At 42.9% G+C, this 20,093-nt stretch overlaps 1 protein-coding gene across 2 annotated transcripts in view; it reads left to right on the top strand.

Moving 5' to 3' along the window:
• The window catches only part of XIRP2 (xin actin binding repeat containing 2), a 134,946-nt gene that overhangs the window by 92,150 nt on the left and 22,703 nt on the right, over positions 1-20,093 (top strand). For both annotated transcript variants that reach the window (XM_069982866.1, XM_069982867.1), the window contains exons 3-6: positions 6-131; positions 17,644-17,739; positions 17,955-18,027; positions 19,736-19,854. In XM_069982866.1, the coding sequence (XP_069838967.1) occupies positions 6-131; positions 17,644-17,739; positions 17,955-18,027; positions 19,736-19,854 (414 nt within the window). The remainder of the gene's footprint in view (positions 1-5; positions 132-17,643; positions 17,740-17,954; positions 18,028-19,735; positions 19,855-20,093) is intronic.

Here is a 20,093-nt window from a genome sequence, read left to right as displayed (position 1 = left end):
TCTAGATGCTGGAGGAGTCGGAAGCTTGTGTAATGCCTGGCGGACTCGCTAGCGTCAAGAAGCACTTTGAAAAGTCAGACAATGTGTCGGCTCGCAGTACTGTATCCCAGTATCAGCACAGATCTGTGAAGGTGAGACATGTATTAAAAGCTTTAAAGTGAACCTGCCATGTTACAAAGTGCAATTTAATCTATAGGCAGCATGTTATGGAGCAGAAGGAGCTGAGGAGATTGATATATGGGTTTGTGGGGGTGGGATTAACAATAATGTGTTACATACTCCTCTAAATCTATGGTAATTCTGAGATTGGGAGTCCAGTGGGCGGTTTTAATCACTGACAATATGACAATAGGAAGCCTTTGTTTTATTAGGTGCCAATATGTTTGCTCAGTGTTTAGCACCATTGTCTATAGCAGATACATCCTGGGTAGTGATGAGTAGTGATGAGCGAACATGTTCGTGAATGTTCGTACGAACATGAAGCTAATTGTTCGTATTCGCCAATCATGAACAATTGGTTTGATGATCGGAATGGTTATGACGATTATTTGCGAACATATTCGAACTTGCAAACGTACGCAACTGCAAATTTACGCTTTTCACCTGCTAATCTGTATGTGCGTAACTCTTGAACGAAACATCACGCAATCTGTACGCAACTGTGTATGAAAATAGAGGGCAGATTTATCAAACATGGTGTAAAGTGAAACTGGCTCAGTTGCCCCTAGCAACCAATCAGATTCCACCTTTCATTTTTCAAAAAGTCTGTGAGGAATGAAAAGTGGAATCTGATTGGTTGCTAGGGGCAACTGAGCCAGGCTCACATTACACCATGTTTGATAAATTTCCCCCAATATGCAGACGCAACTACATAATTTATGCTTTGCAGCTGATAATCTGTACGCTTGTGCGTAGACTGAAACATACGTTTCTACTGTATGTTCATTATTTGTTTGAAAATGTTTGGCGAACACGAACCATTCACAATCATTGTTTTTTATGTTCATGTTCGGGATCCAAACCAAACATCGGGATGTTCGCACATCCCTAGTGATGAGCGAAACCTCTAAAGTTTCTTTCGGGAGATCTTACTAGATGGAGTGTAAGGATTTGAATTGTCACGGTAGTATTAAAAATGCTTTGACATGTCATTGAGATATCAAAAAGCACAAGTCCAACACCACAGAGGAACCAGGTCCAATATGTGGCCAAACAATGATGAGCGATGCACGATGGAAGGTCAGCTATCCCAATACTGACCAGTGGATATCAAAGTAGAGAGGAGTCCAACAGCATCCAAAAGGCTTCAAAGTGTCAGTACTTTATTCCATCACCAAGCAGTTACAGCAGCGTTTCGACCCCTTGGTTCTTTGTCAAATATGTCACATGCTTGAAAAAGACCCAAGGGGTTGAAACATTGCTGTAACTGCTTGGTGATGGAATAAAGTACTGACACTTTTAAGCTTTTTGGATGCTGTTGGACTCCTCTCTACTTTGATGTCATAGAGACATGTCAAAAGTTTTGATCCTGGTCAAAGTATGGACCATGAAAACGAGCCGGGAGAAGACCATGTTAAGCGCGGTCCTCTCCTAGCTCTGTGTCATGTGATAAGTCTTGCTCCTAATGAATGTCTATTGAGCCCGACTCTTTCACTTACACTAATTCTGCTTGATGCCACATGGTTTCCTGTGCTGAATACACGATTGCGCACAATCCTGTGCAGATGATTGCACCACAATGTGGCAGTCTAGGTTTTAGATTGAGCTGCACAATCCTCTGCATAGGAAGAGCACACAACAAAGAGAGTCTTAAAGGAGAAGTCCAGCAAAAAATTCTATTTAGGCATTGTATTGGCCACCAAAAGTTATACAAATCACCAATATACACTTATTACGGGAAATGCTTATAAAATGCTTTTTTCCCTGAACTTACTACTGCATCAAAGGCTTCACTTCCTGGATAACATGGTGATGTCACTTCTTGGATAACATGGTGATGTCACGACCCGACTCCTAGAGCTGTGCGGGCTTTTGCTGCTGGAGAGGATGATGGCAGGAGGATGCTCAGTGTCCCTCCAGTGCCCTGTGTCCCTCAGTGTCTCCCTGCCATCATCCTCTTCAGAAGTCACAGCTCTGGGAGTCGGGTCGTGACATCACCATGGTATCCAGGAAGTGACATCACCATGTTATCCAGGAAGTGAAGCCTTTGATGCATTAGTAAGTGCAGGGAAAAAAGCATTTTATAAGCATTTCCCGTAATAAGTGTATATTGGTGATTTAAATAACTTTTGGGGGGCAATACAATACTTTAATAATAATTTTCACCGGACTTCTCCTTTAACAGTATGCCAGGGGTGCATAAAGTGTCCCTAGCTTACTCCAGTATTCCAAAATAAGTGGAACAAAGTAAAGTGGTATCACACAGCATCACCACCACAAAACTACTGAACTGCTTACTGTCTCCAGGGATGAATTACCAGGCATACAGCATATGTTGAAGAAAACAGATCCTGAAGGAAATTTTATTACAAATCTTATTAGTTCTCAGCAGAAACAGGAAATAAATATGCAAAACATCATCAACTGTTTGTGTAATTTAAAAGCAAAGACCAATTCACTATTCAGTACATGGCACAGAGCTGTGTACTGCAAGAGTTAGGGTATAGGAAGATAAAGATTCATAAAACTCTTGATTTATTCCATTGCTCCAGCACTGAGATATAAGAAGAAAGTTTATGCAAATTAGGAAATAAAGACATAATAAAGAACCTATATTTACAGTTCCTTGTTCCCATGCAGCCCTGTGTCCTGCTATTAAACCCCCGCCTGTATTCTCCATCTCTCTCCCCTGCTATGTTACGACCCAACTGATGGTGGCCCCACTCAGCCAGTCATACTGACTGGTGCTGCACAGCGCTGCAGTCACTTATTGGCTCAGCATGCTATATCCCACCCTTTGTGATGATCCAGCCAAGTTGTGACGTACCCGGAAGCTGAGAAAAAATGGCATCTGGTGGGGTATGAGAGCCTGGTGATGCGGCACAGCGCGGGCATGAGAACTTAAAAGCAAATTTTCTTTTTTATGTTTTTCCCACCCCCTGCCTACAGTGTTATTTTGATTCTCACCGGACTTTTCCTTAAATTGCAACATAAGTTTCTGTTTCTCCAAAAATAAGCCCTACCTTAAGACTCTGCTCGGAGTCAATTCTTTGAGCGGAGAGCCACTGGGAGTGGAGGCGCCCTATTCATAACATTAAGACAATGAGGCAGACGGAATTTTGAGTGGACTCCGCAGCGGGGGTTCTGCTCAGAATTTCTGCCTGTTTTCCGCAGTGGGAACTGGCCCTTAACATGACATCACTGATGACACGAAGACGGAGAATAGGCATACTGTAGCTCCCAACCATGCTGGACAAGTGCCCAACTACCTCCCACCATGACAGGGCAAAATCCTCTCCCCCATTCCAAAGTCCAGCCTCCAGAGTCTGCAGATTCAGTCCAATTCTAGGAATATGGGAATCTCCATAGATCTCCAGATGGTATACTTTTAGGTAATGGTGAATTTCTACCCCCAGACAACAAAAAAGCTACCCTGTAGAGTACAAGAAAAGGGATTGTTGTTCATTGAAAAAAATAAGACCTACCCCCGGCCCTTTATTTTCAGAGAACAAAAAAATAATATAAGACCCGGTCTTATTTTTAAATTTTTGTATGAAAAAGAGCGAAGTCACTTGAAATGCGTCTGTAAAAATATTTTCTTGGATTTTGTGGAGTCTCTGCTCTTGTATACAGTATATATACATTCCATGGTGAACTTTGCTGATAGCGTATAGCACCATGGAAACCACAGAGCAGCATGCCACCAGTGTTGGCGGCTGTTAGATCTGTATACATTTGATGGTTGGCCAGTCCTAATGAAGTTGTCAGGTTTATTTGACATTCCATGTGTTTGTTCCTTGCTGTTCAGCCCATTTCTGCCTTACACTTAGTGCATGGCAATATTGCTGCAGAGACACTTATAGTTAGTGTCAGGCGCAGTGGCTGCTTTCATGTAACGCTACATTTAGAAGAGGGGTGTCAAACTTAAATACACTGTGGGCCAAACATTAAAAATTAGACAAAGTCACGGGCCAACCTTGATATTTATTGAAGATTGCATGCGGCGCTCCTGTCACTGACACTGGGGTGTGCGTCTCCCAGCACTGTGCACTATGACAAATGATAGGATAATTTCTTATGATATGGTTAAACCCCAACCCCAATAATAGTTACCCATTATTTCCCCAAGCAGTAGGTAATCCTATAACTGTGCCCTATGCAATAGCCAACTCCTTCAATAGTGTCCCACATAGTAACCAGCCCTCCCAATTTTGCCCCACATAGTAGCTAGCGCTACTATTGGTGCCCCATATAGTAGCCAGCCCTCCCAATGGTGACCCATATAATAGTCAGCCCCCAAATGTCTGATATAGTAGCCAGCCCTCCCAGTAGTGCCCCATATAGTAGCCAGCCCGCCCCAGTAGTCTCTTATATATAAGGGCTCCCCTCCCAATAGCCTGTTATATAGTAGCCAGCCCTCCCCCATAGTCTCTTATATAGTAGCCAGCTCTCCCCCATAGTCTCTTATATAATAGCCAGCCCTCCAAAAGCTGAGGGAGGTGCCCAGCGATGGACAGAATAGTTTGGCGGGCCAAAAATAATGGCAGCAGGGGCCAGAGTCTGATTTAGAAGCACTTTATATGTATATATATATATATATATATATATATATATATACATATAAAGTGGTTAGTTCTTTTAATGGACAGCACAATTGGCCACTGCAGCATAGACACATCATGTACCAAGCGAATGTTATTTCACATAAGAAGCGTCTTCTGGCTATTACTCCTTCATTATCCCACATCTCTGTAAATGGCGGCAGCAGATAATGATTTGGGGATCTGTGAATAGTCTTATCATAAAGCTCATCAGACGACGTATAGCAGACACATAATGAAGGAGAGGCATTTATGATAATGCAGCAGATCTGCCGGGCTATATCATAAAGCACTTGTGGAAGTCTGTAATGGTGAATAAAGATTCAGATTATAAAAAGATTAGATGCAAAGGCAAAGCAGGGTCAATTATTCTCTACAGTAAAGGCGTCGGATGCATCTTAATGTTAAGAATACATTTGTTGTAATATATGATGTGGAAGTCACAATGGGGGAGATTTATCAAACATGGTGTAAAGTGAAACTGGCTCAGTTGCCCCTAGCAACCAATCAGATTCCACTTTTCATTTTCCAAAGAGTCTCTGAAGAATGAAAGATGGAATCTGATTGGTTGCTAGGGGCAACTAAGCCAGTTTCACTTTACGCCATGTTTGATAAATCTCCCCCATTAATAAGTCTCCTTTGTTGGGGGTTACCATTAAAACCATAATAAGTGACAAATCCTTGCACCTTTTGTCGGGATATTTAGATAAAGGGCTAGCCAGAAGAATAGGAGATGTGAGTAATACTACATAAAAGTAATACTTATTTCTAAATATTGCATACATTCTATTATAATGACAATGTTTGCTATATTGATAACCTGCATAATACATGTATGTTGCCACAAGAGCTGGAAGTATCTACTGTATGTGCTGTCCTCTGTGCAGTGGAAAACACAAATGTGTCTGCTCTTACCTTTCCTTTAATTTACTTAAACGTATTCCAGCAAAAATGCCTTCAAATCAGCTGGAGTCAGAAAATTATAGATTTGTAATTTTATTTAAAAATCTCAAGTCTTTCAGTCTGATACATAGCTGCTGTATGTCCTGCAGGAAGTGATGTATTCTTTCCAATCTGACACAGTGCTCTCTGCTGCCACCTCTGTCCATGTCAGGAACTGTCCAGAGCAGGAGCAAATCCTCATGGAAAACCTCTCCTGCTCTGGACAGTTCCTGACATGGACAGAGGTGGCAGCAGAGATCACTGTATAAGGCTGGAAAGAATACACCACTTCCTGCAAGACATACAGCAGCTGATAAGTACTAAAAGGCTTGATATTTTTTAAATATAAGTAAATTACAAATCTATATAACTCTCTGACACCTGTTGATTTCAAAGAAAAAGAAAACTTTTGCCAGAGTATTCCAATTTCTCATTATATAAATTCTATACAACATCATGACATGCTAGAAAAACCCTCAACAGGCTGCAGTTCACATCACAACCACTGGGCGGCCACACATACGCACATATAGATTATAGAACTCCTGACGAGGATGCAGCAATGGCCTCACCCAGTATTGGCTGCACCCAGTATTGCAGCTCTTCCCATTCCATCCTGAGGCTCCTTTAATCAGCTAATGATGGGGTGCAAGGAGTTAAACCTCCATCTGTTGGATACTCTTGGTCTATCCTAGGATAAAGACATCAGTAAAGTGGCGGTTTCAATATCAAGATTTGCACCCAGCAAAGAACGGGATCTCGACAGGCACCAATGCATGGTGCCATGATTTTTGTTTTCTCAGGAAGCAGGGTTGCCAAATGTCTGTAAAATGATGTACAGTCTGGAAAAATCAGTTATTCTTCTCTTCCATCCATAGCATCCAAGACTATTTAAAAATCTTGAATCTTCCCATACATTTTAGCTGCTGTATGTCCTGCAGGAAGTGGTGTATTTTTTCCAGTCTGACACAGTGCTCTGTCCAGGAAATCCCCATAGAAGACCTCTCCTGCTCTGGACAGTACCTGACATGGACAGAGGTGGCAGCAGAGAGCACTGTGTCACACTGGAAAGAATACACCCCTACCTGTAAGACATACAACAGCTGATAAGTACTGGAAGACTTGAGATTTTTAAATCGTTTTTAAAAAGATTTTTAAAGAATTTCACTGGATAACCCCTTTAAATATGTCCATCCTTTTGGGGTGCTACATGTAATACTCCAATGTCAGTAAATGGACACTTCTAAGCCTAATATATGGTAAGCTTTGTGGAGGGACAATAGGATCGCTCAGAGTTGCATAAAATCCAGCTATTCCTCAATGCTTCCCCTGGGTCCAGTAGATGTGTGATACAGCCCTCAGCATATTCTGTAGCTTCATAAGTGAACACTCCTTTAATCGCACATAAATTGTTCACTGGGTTTGCAATAGAAACTGATCAGGATGCTGTATAGGCTATAATTTGTTTTACATACAGTCATCTCTCTCTCTCTATCTTTATATATCTATATATAGAGAGAGAGACAAAGTTTTGTTACAGAGATGGGACTAAGACTGTCCACAGAATAAACTTTATGGATGAACTGTACACAGTGTCGGACTGGCCCACCAGTGGACCGGAGGATCCTCCAGTGGGTCCCCGACTTTAGAACCTGCACTAACACTGACTGGCATGTCGTTTCTCACTGGTTCTTCACTGGCAGGCCCCCAGGATAATTTTCTCTGGTGGGCCCCAGATACCCCAGTCCGACACATTACTTAAAGGGCTTGTCAAATTTTGTTAGAAGGGTCACTTGACAATAAGCTGATAACAAATTGTTCCCCTAATGGGACCCCTAGCGATCAGCTGTAATCTGTGGGGAAACCTGGTGGTAAGTGTTCTGTTACCCTGGAGCGTGACCACAAGGGAAGTGCCCATAATAACCATGTTGTACACGACATGTCTACTTCAGGACTGGGCAGGATGGCTCCTTCAGAGCAAAAGATATGCTTTTTTGTAGCCACTTTCAAGAAATAAAGCACCCTTTAAAATATTACAATTGACAACCACCTTGACCTGTTTCTATGGTGAACTGTGCAGATCATTCTTCAGGTTTCCTCTGGTCTTTGCAGACTTCACCAACCGATGCCTGCAGCTTGTATGAATGGGGACACCAATACATGCTCCTCAATGGAGGGACTTAAAGGGGTATTGCCATTTCCATGACTTTTTAGCATTAGGTAATTAATTGTTAAGAAACTTTGCAAATGGTATTATTACTTTTTAGTTCTAGCTCCCTGCTAGGCCCTCTGATGTGTCTGATGTCTTGACAGCTGGTTTGGTGTCTAGGTTCCTGACGACAGTTATCAGCAGTGGTCTGGCGGAGCTGATGACTCCCTGGTCCCCTGTTAGCCCCTTATCTACTGTAATGCATCACACTGACAGCTCCCAGTTCTGTGGAGCTGTCAGAATTGGTGTAGATGAGCTAAGCACAGAACAGCACAGCTTAGCACAGAACAGCAGAACAGCCATGATGACAGACCTAGTGCTGCTGGTGAAGAGGACCAATCACAGCGAAGGAGCCCGCCCATAGAGCAAACCAGGAAGTTGAGCAATCTTCAAGCCACGTGCAAGGTAAAAAGGGGAGATGGGAATAATCCTTTAAATAGATTTTCTATCACATAGGTGAAAAAATGCCCCATTGGTGGAAGGTAGAGATGAGCAAATATACCAAAAGGTTGAGTTTGCCCATGGCGGTATCTCTGTTTTACAGGTAGTCCTGGGGATCCATCCACCTTCTCCAGGTGGCTGTATTCAAATGCCGATCATTCAGGTTTGTTCAAAACCAAACTTTTGGCAACTTTGCTCATCTCTACCTGAGGTCATTACTTATTCACACAAAATATAATTTCAACTGACTGCATCAAGCTGCTACTTGGAGGGTCACAGAATAGATGGTGGAGCAGGCAACAAAGATCCCCTAACTTATCATTTCTCCTCCCAGACTTTCCCAGATAGAAAAGGGTTCTGCGCTGGTATCTCCCATCCACAGCATACAGTGTCCTAATAATATATAGATGGGGGGGTCAACATGAAACTATTTTTCATATCCGGTAGGACTATAGCTGTATTTATCGTCTACAGGATACTGACCCCACATTGAAATACATTTTATCTGAAGGGCTTCTATATGATTTGCTCACGCTCTCTAACATGTAATGGGTTCGGGCGCTATCGATAATGATCTCCTGCTATTACTCTTTATGTACTGCAGCGTAGGACGTAGATCACGTCATCTAATCATTAAGTGGCTTTTGAATACATAGGGATGTCAGGCCGGCACTAGATAATGGAGATCATATTTTAATAAGGATAGTTTTCTGTGTCAGGTTTTAATGGGCTGAGAGACAAGGTCCTGGTGCGCAGTTAGAGAACAATTACAGGAGAGAACCCTGTCGATTACAGTCATATAAAGCATGTCATCTCTTCTACTTCATTACTGACTCATCTACAAGTCTGACTGTAAATCCAGTAGGCATTTCAGTCAACAAAAACACCCTTATATAACAGAAGCTGACAGTCGCTTTTTTTTTTTCTTCTAATTTTAAGATTTTAATTTTATTCAAACACTTCATATAGTTAAACATTACTATCTCTATATCATATTCTCCACCAGACTTATCAAGAGTGATTGATTGACTGTGTACTGATTAATCTCCCCCGGTGGTGGTGCTGCAGGAGTAATATTCTCTAGTAGTCTCTAGTGGTGGACCCCAGATACAAGGCAAATGGTTGATTTGAAAAAGTTTACAAGTGAACACTCAAAGTAATTGAGTTAAAGGGAATCTGTCAGCACCTGAGCCCTACCTGCAGGCTCGGACTGGGCCACCGGGGGGCCGGGGAAACCCTCGGTGGGCCCCGAGCTGGAGTGGGCCCCCCCGCTCCTAGGGGGGCCGGGGGCCGCGCCTCCCTTTTTAACTGGAAGCGATCGCAACAATCGCTTCCAGTTAAATGTAAGGAAGTGTTCTGATTGACAAAGCGGGAATCCGTAGGCTTCCCGCCCTGTCAATCACTCTTGTGACCGCAAGCAGAGATTTGCTTGCGATCACAAGAGTGTCGCAAGCTCCGCTGCGAAGTGCCGCCAGCGCCATCACTGACCTCAGTGTGCGCCGCGGCGGCTAGGACTTCCGGTTCATGGAGCGAATACCGGAAGTCCCAGCCACCGCGGCGCACACTGAGGTCAGTGATGGCGCTGGCGGCACTTCGCAACGGAGCTGCTCACCTGTCAGGAGAAGAGAGAAGAGGAGGCCGGCGTCCGAAGGGGAATCGTGTGGTTAGGTGAGTAGTCTTGTGTTTTTTTTTTTTGTTTTTTTTTTAATCAGAGGGGGTAAGATAAGGGGGGGGGGCTGTATACAGGGGGAGGACAACATAGGGGGGGTATATACAGGGGGAGGACAACATAAGGGGGGCTGTATACAGGTTGGAGGACAACATAAGGGGGGCTGTATACAGGTTGGAGGACAACATAAGGGGGGCTGTATACAGGTTGGAGGACAACATTAGGGGGGCTGTATACAGGGGGGACAACATAAGGGGCTATATACAGGGGGAGGACAACATAAGGGGCTATATACAGGGGGGAGGACAACATAAGGGGCTATATACAGGGGGAGGACAATAGAAGGGGGGCTATATACAGGGGAGGACAACAGAAGGGTGGCTATATACAGGGGAGGACAACAGAAGGGGGGCTATATACAGGGGAGGACAACATAAGGGGGGCTTTATACAGGGGGGGACAACATAAGGGGGGCTATATACAGGGGAGGACAACATAAGGGGGGCTGTATACAGGGGGAGGACAACATAAGGGGGGCTATATACAGGGGGAGGACAACATAAGGGGGGCTGTATACAGGGGGAGGATAACATAAGGGGGCTGTATACAGGGGGAGAACAACATAAGGGGGGCTGTATACAGGGTGGAGGACAACATAAGGGGCTGTATACAGGGGAGGACAACATAAGGGGGGCTGTATACAGGGGAGGACAACATAAGGGGGGCTGTATACAGGGTGGAGGACAACATAAGGGGGGCTGTATACAGGGGAGGACAACATAAGGGGGGCTGTATACAGGGGGAGGACAACATAGGGGGGCTATATACAGGGGGAGGACAACATAAGGGGGGCTGTATACAGGGGAGGACAACATAAGGGGGTATATACAGGGGGAGGACAACATAAGGGGGCTGTATACAGGGGAGGACAACATAAGGGGGGGGCTGTATACAGTGGGAGGACAACATAAGGGGGGCTATATACAGGGGGAGGACAACAGAAGGGGGTCTGTATACAGGGGGAGGACAACAGAAGGGGGTCTGTATACAGGGGGAGGACAACAGAAGGGGGGCTATATACAGGGGGAGGACAACATAAGGGGGGCTGTATACAGGGGAAGGACAACATAAGGGGGGTATATACAGGGGAAGGACAACATAAGGGGGCTATATACAGGGGAAGGAAAACATAAGGGGCTATATACAGGAAAGGACAATATAAGGGGGGCTGTATACAGGAAAGGACAACATAAGGGGGGCTATATACAGGGGAAGGACAACATAAGGGGCTATATGGGGCAAGGACAACCTAAGGGGGCTATACGGGGGAATAGACAACATAAGGAGCTATATGGGGGGTAGGGATGGCCAACATAAGGGGGCTATCTATATGGGGGGATGGATAACACAAGCGGGCCAGTTATAAGGGGGATAACACAGGGAGCCATCTATAAGGGACACTGGTTGGGGGCAATTTATAAGGAGGACAACACTGAGGAGGCATCTATAAAGGGCACTACACAGAGGGGGACAACAATGTATAAGGGTAACTATACTGGGTGCGGTGTGTATACAATAGGGCATGCACAGAGAGGGGCATCTACTTTAGTGGACTACACAGAGGGGTCATCTATAAGGGGACTACACAGAGGGGGCCATATACTATAGGGCAGGAATAGGGAACCTTGGCTCTCCAGCTGTTGCAAAACTACAGCTTTAGCTGTGGCTGTCCAGGCATGATGGGAGTTGTAGTTTTGCAACAGCTGGAGAAGTTCCCTACCCCTGATATAGGGAATGCACAGAGGTTGTCATCTACTGTAAGGGGATTACACAGAGGGGGATCTCTACTATAGTAGAGGCACACAGGGCCATCTATATGGAGAACTGAACAAGGGGCCATCTACAAGGTGTGTACTATATATATATATATATATATATATATATATATATACACATACACACACACACACACACACATACACACGCTACAAATAGTCAGGGCTAATCACTGAGAGAAGGTGTAAAGGGGCCAGTACAGATGTGTAGTGTGTAGAGAGATGAGGATGGTGACAGAGTGAGGAGCCTAATATATTTCTCTGGCAGATTCTGTGGATTCGTGGCTCGGAGAAGTTCTCATAAGGGCCCAGGGCAGATGGAGAAGAAGATGAAAAGGGAAGAACTCCGATCAGAGAAGACGTCCCCTGTGAGTCACTAAATCTATGTGCACTGTAACGTATATAGTGTAGAGCTGGGGCTACATCTATATGACTGTATGAGGGGATATTGATCTTTTGTTCAGAGGATTTTATTCAGTAGCAGCGGTGGTGTTAGACAGTATTTGGTGGTGTTAGTCAGTATGTGGTGGTGTTAGTCAGTATGTGGGGGTATTATTTGTTACTTGTAATCTGGTGTGGTGTTCATTGGTCTTAGTATACCAGATTTGGTCAGTAACAATATGGTAGCAATGGTTGTGGTGTTGCGGTAATATTTCCCCCTTGTATACTGGTAATATTGGTCTCAGTATACAGGATTTGGTCAGTAACAGTATAGCGGTAATATGTATGGTGATACTATTTCCCTCCTGTATACTGGTTTATTGGTAATATCGGTCTTGATAGACAGGATTTGGTCAGTTACTATATAGCGGTAATATGTGTGGGGATATTTGCTCTTTGTATACTGGTGTTATTGGTAGCTGTATGACTTGTATCTAAGTATACAGCGTTATCATACAAAAAAATTGTCTTATAGCCTAATTACACCGGCCAATAATCGGTAACAAGTGCTCCTAGGAAGTCTATTCAGCCGATGATCGGCCCATGTAAAAGTGCCAGAGATCTGCTGACATGCCAGCAAATGTCCCATAGTCGACTGATTTGATCTTTTGTGCGGCTAAGATCATTGCTGTCGGCTGCACATCACCTGCCCTGCTGATTAGCAATCATTTGCAGCCCTATGCTGCCCCATATCACGCCGTGTTAATGGACCCTTATTAATGTTACCATAGATAAGTGCGGTGGCAGAAGGGTGGGCCCCAAGAATGATTTCCCCTGGTGGGCCAAGGCACTCCAGTCCGACACTGCTTACCTGAGATGCTGTAGCAGGCAGTCCCCTTGTGTGCATATTACCTTTGGGTAATTTGTCTGTTGAGTCTGTGGAGTGGATTATGCACAATCTTGCATAATCTTGTAATAAAGAGTCAAAGAGGAGTTGTGGCTTAGCGTTTGTGCTGCACTCTGACACACCTCACCACTCCTTCCTCCTCCCTCTTCTTCATGATTTATCAATGCTCTGACGGCCTCCTGCTCACTCAGCTGTCAGTCAGTGTCTGCCAACAGAGGACTGATCTGCAATCAGAGACACTGGCTGACAGCTGAGTGAGCAGGAGGCCGGGCAGCATTGACTATTCATGAAGAAGAGGGAGGAGGAAGGAGTGGCTTGAAAATCAATAATCTACATAAGCAAAACACATCAGTTTGATGGTCATGTTTCCAGATGGGATTTCTGGGCTTTTGTGGATTGAGAATATATTACATGGACTTTGGATGAAACCTAATATGCGCATTAAGATACACTGGGGTTAAAGGGGTTGTCCAGAAGATTAATTTTACATTTAAAAAAAATATTTTGCCTTAGCCAATGACTGGCTGAGAAGAGAGCAGGAAATCTTCTGCAGTGGCGATCAGCACCTGTGAGGGATCAGGGGCAGGTAAGTATATTTTTCTCTTTAACATCCCACTGTACTTTTTTAAAGTGTCATTGTTGTTACAAAAACTTTTGTCATAGAGACATGTCAAAAGTTTTGATTGGTCCGGGTCTGAGTTTTCAAACCCTTACCGATCGGGAGAGGATCATGCTGCAGCACATCCTGTCTCTGTTCTGAGTTAGAAAAAAAGAGTCAGGCTCCATAGAGCTCCAGTATAAGTCCAACTTTTTTTTCGAACCCAGTGCGAAGAGTGGACATACTGCAGAGCGGTCCTCTCCCAGCTCGTTCTCCCGATCAGTACAGGTCTGAACACTTTAAGTATAAAATTAATTAATTAATCTTCCAGGCAACATGGACATTGAAAACATGACTACTGAATATTTTATCCCAGATACCCTGCGTCTGTGTGGGCTCCAATCACGGAGGCCCCTAATGAATGACAGTAATACCCATGCTAAATATTTTTATTAGTACTTTCAACTTTTTTTTTTTTTTTGCACTTACGCAAATAAAATTGTCTCTAATCTCATTTGAAGCAGTATCATAATATATTGAAATTAAGTAGTATTTTCCTTTCATTCAGCGGCTCAACCAGAGAGCGTTCTCGTCTGATTAAACTGGGCTTTCAGCGTGGATATTTAGTCATTTAAAACAAAGCTTGAAATGCTTTTCACAAATGACTACATTTAAACTAATGCATCCCAGAGGCAGAGAGAGCGATGTATTCACCATCGGCTCAGACTTAGCGTTTCCAATTACTCTCTCATTTCATAACAGCTTAATACTTCTGAATTAACTAGGTAGTAATGTACAGGCTCTCACCTACAATGAACATGCCATGGCAAAAATTATCTCTGAATTAGTTATTCAGATTTTAAGATTCTAAATACATTGTAAAACCGGAAATGTTCATATGCTAATTATAGATTTAGCACATTAAGGTAAAGTTCACACTTTCATTCTTGCACTAAATGGTGAAAATGGTGCAAATTGCGCCAATGTTATCAAAACAACACATGCAGAATAGGCACAGGCTAGTAAATAAGTGAATAAGATTACCCCTTAAATGATCAGCAGCCTTTTTATGAGAGTATGCAAGCACAGATCATGTAGCTGTCAATCACTTGAAAAGACTGCCTACTGGACTATACTATGAGTCAAAGATTTAAATCAATATATTGCTTATATTATCATACTCTATAACATACTGCCTGTAGATAGGATGGCTGCCTGTTCAGTCTGATGGGGTCCCTTTAAAGTTGTATAGATGATATAATTGTGCAGGTGATATAATTGTTGTTTGAGAGTTTGAAAAGGCTAAGGGTGGGTTTCCATATATGTGTTCGGATTGCAATCCCACCCTACCTTGGTGCACAGGGAAGAGAAGGATACCATAATCAGGTCAGAACAAAATAGACAGGGATAGCACCAGAGCCAAATCTAGAGTTAGTAGCCAGAGCTGAGATAAGAATGAAGAGGTAATATCAGAACTTGAGTCAAAACAAGGAGGAAACATCAGAGTCAGGTTCAGAACTAGGAGAAAACCTCAAAAACAGAGGCAGAACAAGGAGGAAACCTCAAAAACAGAGGCAGAACCAGGATGAACATTAAAACCAAAGCCAGGACCAGGAAGGAGCATCAAAATCGGGGTCAGAACCAGAAGGGAACATCAAAACCGTGCCAGAACCAGGAGGGGACATCAAAATCCAAACTTAGAACCAGAAAGGAACATCAAAACCAGAGTCAGAACATGGAAGGAACATCAAAACCAGAGTCAGCAACAATAAACAAGCTAGGGATCAGAACACAGCAGATCCAAGAGATAAGAGGCATATAGAGTTACAGCAGGACCCAATAGAAGACTATTGGTCCCTTTTACAGATGAGCTCAACTCGTGCATGGTCGGGTCCATCCCAACCCTAGAATGCTGCAATTGATTAGCGGTGGCTGAAGAATTTGGATTTAGCCCTAAGATTATCTGGAAAGCAAATGGCTATAGCCATGTTTTCCAGGACTCGCTAGGGCTGCATCCAACTTCTTCAGCCTCCGGTAATCAAGTGCATGTTTGGGTTGGCATGGACACGAGCATGTGCAAGTTGAGCTCATCTCTAGTCCTTTTAATGATTTTCATCCGTCCGCAGAGGACAGCGCTCTGGGTCCCTGGCACCAAACCGTACTGTGCCTGCTGCCAGAAAGCTAAGGGGGCGGATATACAAACAAACCAATCAAGAAGAAGCATTGCATGATGGGAAATGTAGTTTCCTGGCTGACACCATCTTGGATAGAAACCAGCTTTTAGAAAAACTTGTAACTCTTGAACAGCAGCAGCTAGAAAGATGGGAAACAGCTTAAAATACTCAGGGGGACTTGGTAAGTAAGACCAGCTCGGTTTTGAAGCATTTTATTTTTTAGCTCTTGATGGAACACACGCTTAACCCCTAGACGACCCAGGGCGTATAGTTACGCCATGGAAGTCTGTCCCCAGACGACCTAGGGCGTAACTGTACGCCCTGGGTGTTTCTCCCGCTATGAAGCGTGCTCCGGAGCGGAGCGCGCTTCATAGCAGGTGGGGGCCGGCTGCAGTGAGCAGCCGGGACCTCACCGGTAATGACACGCTGCAGCGATCGCGCTGCCGCGTGTCATTAACCCCTTAAACGCCGCGGCGCGACCGCAGCGTTTAAGTGTAAGTGACAGGGGGAGTCCCCTGTCACTTACCGATCGGGACCCCCGCAGTGTGACTGCGGGGGTCCCGATCGGTAAAACGGACTGCAGGAGGTCTCTCACCTGCCTCCGTGCGGTCCGATCGGCGATCTGCTACTCTAAGCCTGCACAGGCAGGCTCAATGAGCAGATCGCCGATAACACTGATCAATGCTATGCCTATGGCATAGCATTCATCAGTGTAGAAATCAGACTAATGTATGTACAAGTCCCCCAAAGGGACTTCAAGTGTGTAAAAAAAAAAAAGTTAAAAACACTAACACACTACCCCAAAACCCCTCCCCCAATAAAAGTTGAAATCACCCCCCTTTCCTATTATATAAATAAAACATATAAAAATAAATAAATAGATAAGCATATAATATACCGTAGCGTGCGTAATTGTCCGATCTATTAAAATATAACAAGCGTCATTGCGAATGGTAAACGGCGTACACGAAAAGAGGGAAAAAAGTGCGCGGATTACCGATTTTATGTTACATTATATATATAAAAAAATTAATAAAAAGTGATCAAAACGTCTAATCTTCACAAATATGGTATTAATAAAAACTAGAGATCATGGCGGAAAAAATGACACCCCATACAGCCCCGTAGGTGAAAAAATAAAAACGTTATAAGCGTCACAATAGTCCCATTTTATTTATAATTAATTGCCAAAAAAAAGGATTTCATTTAAAAAAAATATATAACATTAGAGAATCTGTGTAACCTGCATATGGTTGTGTTCAGACTGACCTATAGAATAATTGTATCATGTCGCTGTTACCATATAGTGCATTACGTAGACACAAGAACCCCCCAAACGTTACCATATTGCATTCTTATTTGCGATTTCACCAATTTATATCTTCATAAATAATATATTTGGGATTCCATCATACATGTTATGGTAAAATGAAAGACGCCATTACACAGTACAACTATTCCTGTAACAAATAAGCCCTTACATGGCCTGTAGATAAAAAACTGAAAGTGCTGGAGCTCTTAGAAGGGGAGGAGGGAAAAACGAAAACACTAAGATCAAAATTTGCATGGTCCACTGGGTCATTTTGGGCCTGGTCCTCAAAGGGTTAATAACACATAAAACAAACCAAACTCTTGTTATTTAATATACAAATACAACAATATGTAAAAAATAATAATAATAATTACGCTTTTAAAAGTAACTCCTGATTTTCAATGCCTTAATTTAGCAGGAAACAAGAAGAAGCAATGAAGTCACGTTCGTGAGCAGCAGCCAAGCAGCCGAGCAACATGAAACTCAATTTTCAGCTTGTAATACAGAACAGGTATTATACAAATTTTCATTAGCACGCTGAGTATTTATATTCATCGGAAACCTGTGCACACAAATAAAATTATTACTGTTATTTCACAAAAAAATAAGTTTATCCTCAACAAAAGTTACCGGAGCTAGGCGGCGGCGTGTCCATTCATGTATATATTTATGTTTTCAAGCTGGAGATAAAGCTAAATTTTAAATGCCATAATTTACTTTACCCAGGTATCGGTTCACGAGCAAAGCACCCAAGAGACGAACACAGCGTCTAATTATAATCAAGAAGCTGATGGAGTAGGTAAGAATACTGCTCGAAATGTGTTTAGTGCAGCTACAAAATGGAAGGCATTGAAGTAGCAAATTAAAGTCTTGTGAATGTAACATGTAGGTTTACTGATGAAGAACAATTTCGGAGAGTGATAAAGTAATGTAAAATATAAACACCATATAAATAACTTCCATCATTTCGAAAGATGCAAAGGTTACAGGAACAGTCGGCCACAAGGTTACATTATGATGGGAATTAAAGGGGGCTAAATTAAAGTGACAGCTCCGTTAACCCCCCACCGGCCGGAGCATACTGTACCTGCTCCACAATCCGGTTTGCTTTGGGGGTTCCCAGCTGTATGTCCCGCTCAGCCAATCAGTGCGTTGCCCCGCCGCAGTGCAATGATGAAGAGTGGGTCGTCCAGATACTGGCAGCCTCCGAAGTAAGCTGCAAACTGGTGGCCAAACACAGACATATATCGCTTATACATTCTACGACAGAGTATCCCAATATCATGTCCCCCCCCCCCCCCTCCTAACTAGTCTTCTATACTTCTCTATATACAATATATATGGGGTTGTATTATATATCATATACATGCACAATAGTAAAGTATATCAGCTATAAAGGCGACAAGTCTTTATTCCACTGACAGCGGAGGATGGTTATGTCTCTATTCCGATTTGGTCCATCTTCATCGGGTTCATCTTGTTGAGGCTTGTACATTAAGTTGTTCAGAATAAAGAAAGGCTTGTGTAGGGCACTATAGATCTCATCTGTCTGCAGATATAGACATAAGACCAGAAAGAAATGCTTATCTGACTGCAGACTGCAGCCAGGATTGCTGCCAAGCACTCCCCACCAGGGAATATTCTTATGAAAGCAGCCGTGCAGAACAATAAATGCCATTACACATCGGGGACACATAGTATAAGTGCAGCTAATTGTCACCAGGACTAAATGTCAAAAGCGTACACCTTCCCTGTTCGATTGATATGTAACTATGTGCAATGGGCATTTACATTGCATGCTTCACTACATATACTCTGTGGATCTCCAAATAGACTCATTCTCCTTGAGGAGATCCAGCATGTCTTTACTGCAATGATCCCTGGGAAATATGCAAAATAGCTCTCCTCCAAACGGAAGGAAACCTGCCTGACCCGCCTGAAGTGCTTTGACTCAAACAAGAGTCACAGAGTGCTTGCTTCTCAGATTTCTTCACACATCAGACACCAAGCCCATGTTTTTTCGAACATTCAGTACTTTAGGAACAGTCAATTATATTAATATAATACACCATTGCTACTCGGCTTTCCATTGTTTAGTGAAGAAATCCTTAGAAACACTTGAAGATCAAAGAGTTTCAATAAGATGCTGAGAAACGATAAACTCAGAAGAAAACTTTTGTTGATTCATCAGTGTCTCGAGATTCTTTATATAGTTACAAAAACCTGTTTCCTTGTGGTAATCTGTAAGAGACTATAGCGGCAGTCAGGGGTGGAGGAGATCATGAGCCCCGGGTGCTGGATACCAACAAGTCAAAGCCACTGTGCCGCAACCAGTCATGATCTGAATCTGCCCTAGATGAAGGAAAGCCGAAAGCCGAAAGTCTCAGCAGTAAAACTAGTGACCGATATAGTTCATGTGTTCCCAATAACCCAGTACATTTCTCTTGTACTAATACATTGTGGCCAAATATGAAAACTCTATATCTATGGTTTTGTGTTTTCATCAGGTTATATGGAAATGCCTAAAATTTCGGCCCAAGTCCTTAAGGAACAATATGAGAAATCTCTCAAAGAAAAAAGCACCAGTGGTGGCGGAACCACGATGACCCAAGGAAAACATGTCAAGGTACTTACCCCATCTAATTTTAGGATCATTTCTATAAATGTCTCATATATATATATATATATATATATATATATATATATATAAAATGTATTTTTTTATGAAATATTAAAAAGGATAATGTGTATGTTGGTGTGAATGATGTGTAATTTCTCCTTTTTCTATTTTTTCTCTAAATTATTCTATCCCTTATCTGTTTATTTAGATATGTAGCAGAGCTGAATTTGTTTATTGGCTATTTT

The sequence above is a fragment of the Dendropsophus ebraccatus genome, chromosome 9, assembly GCF_027789765.1.
Source record: "Dendropsophus ebraccatus isolate aDenEbr1 chromosome 9, aDenEbr1.pat, whole genome shotgun sequence".
Lineage (NCBI taxonomy): Eukaryota > Metazoa > Chordata > Amphibia > Anura > Hylidae > Dendropsophus > Dendropsophus ebraccatus.
This window is presented reverse-complemented; position numbering and strand designations above follow the sequence as displayed.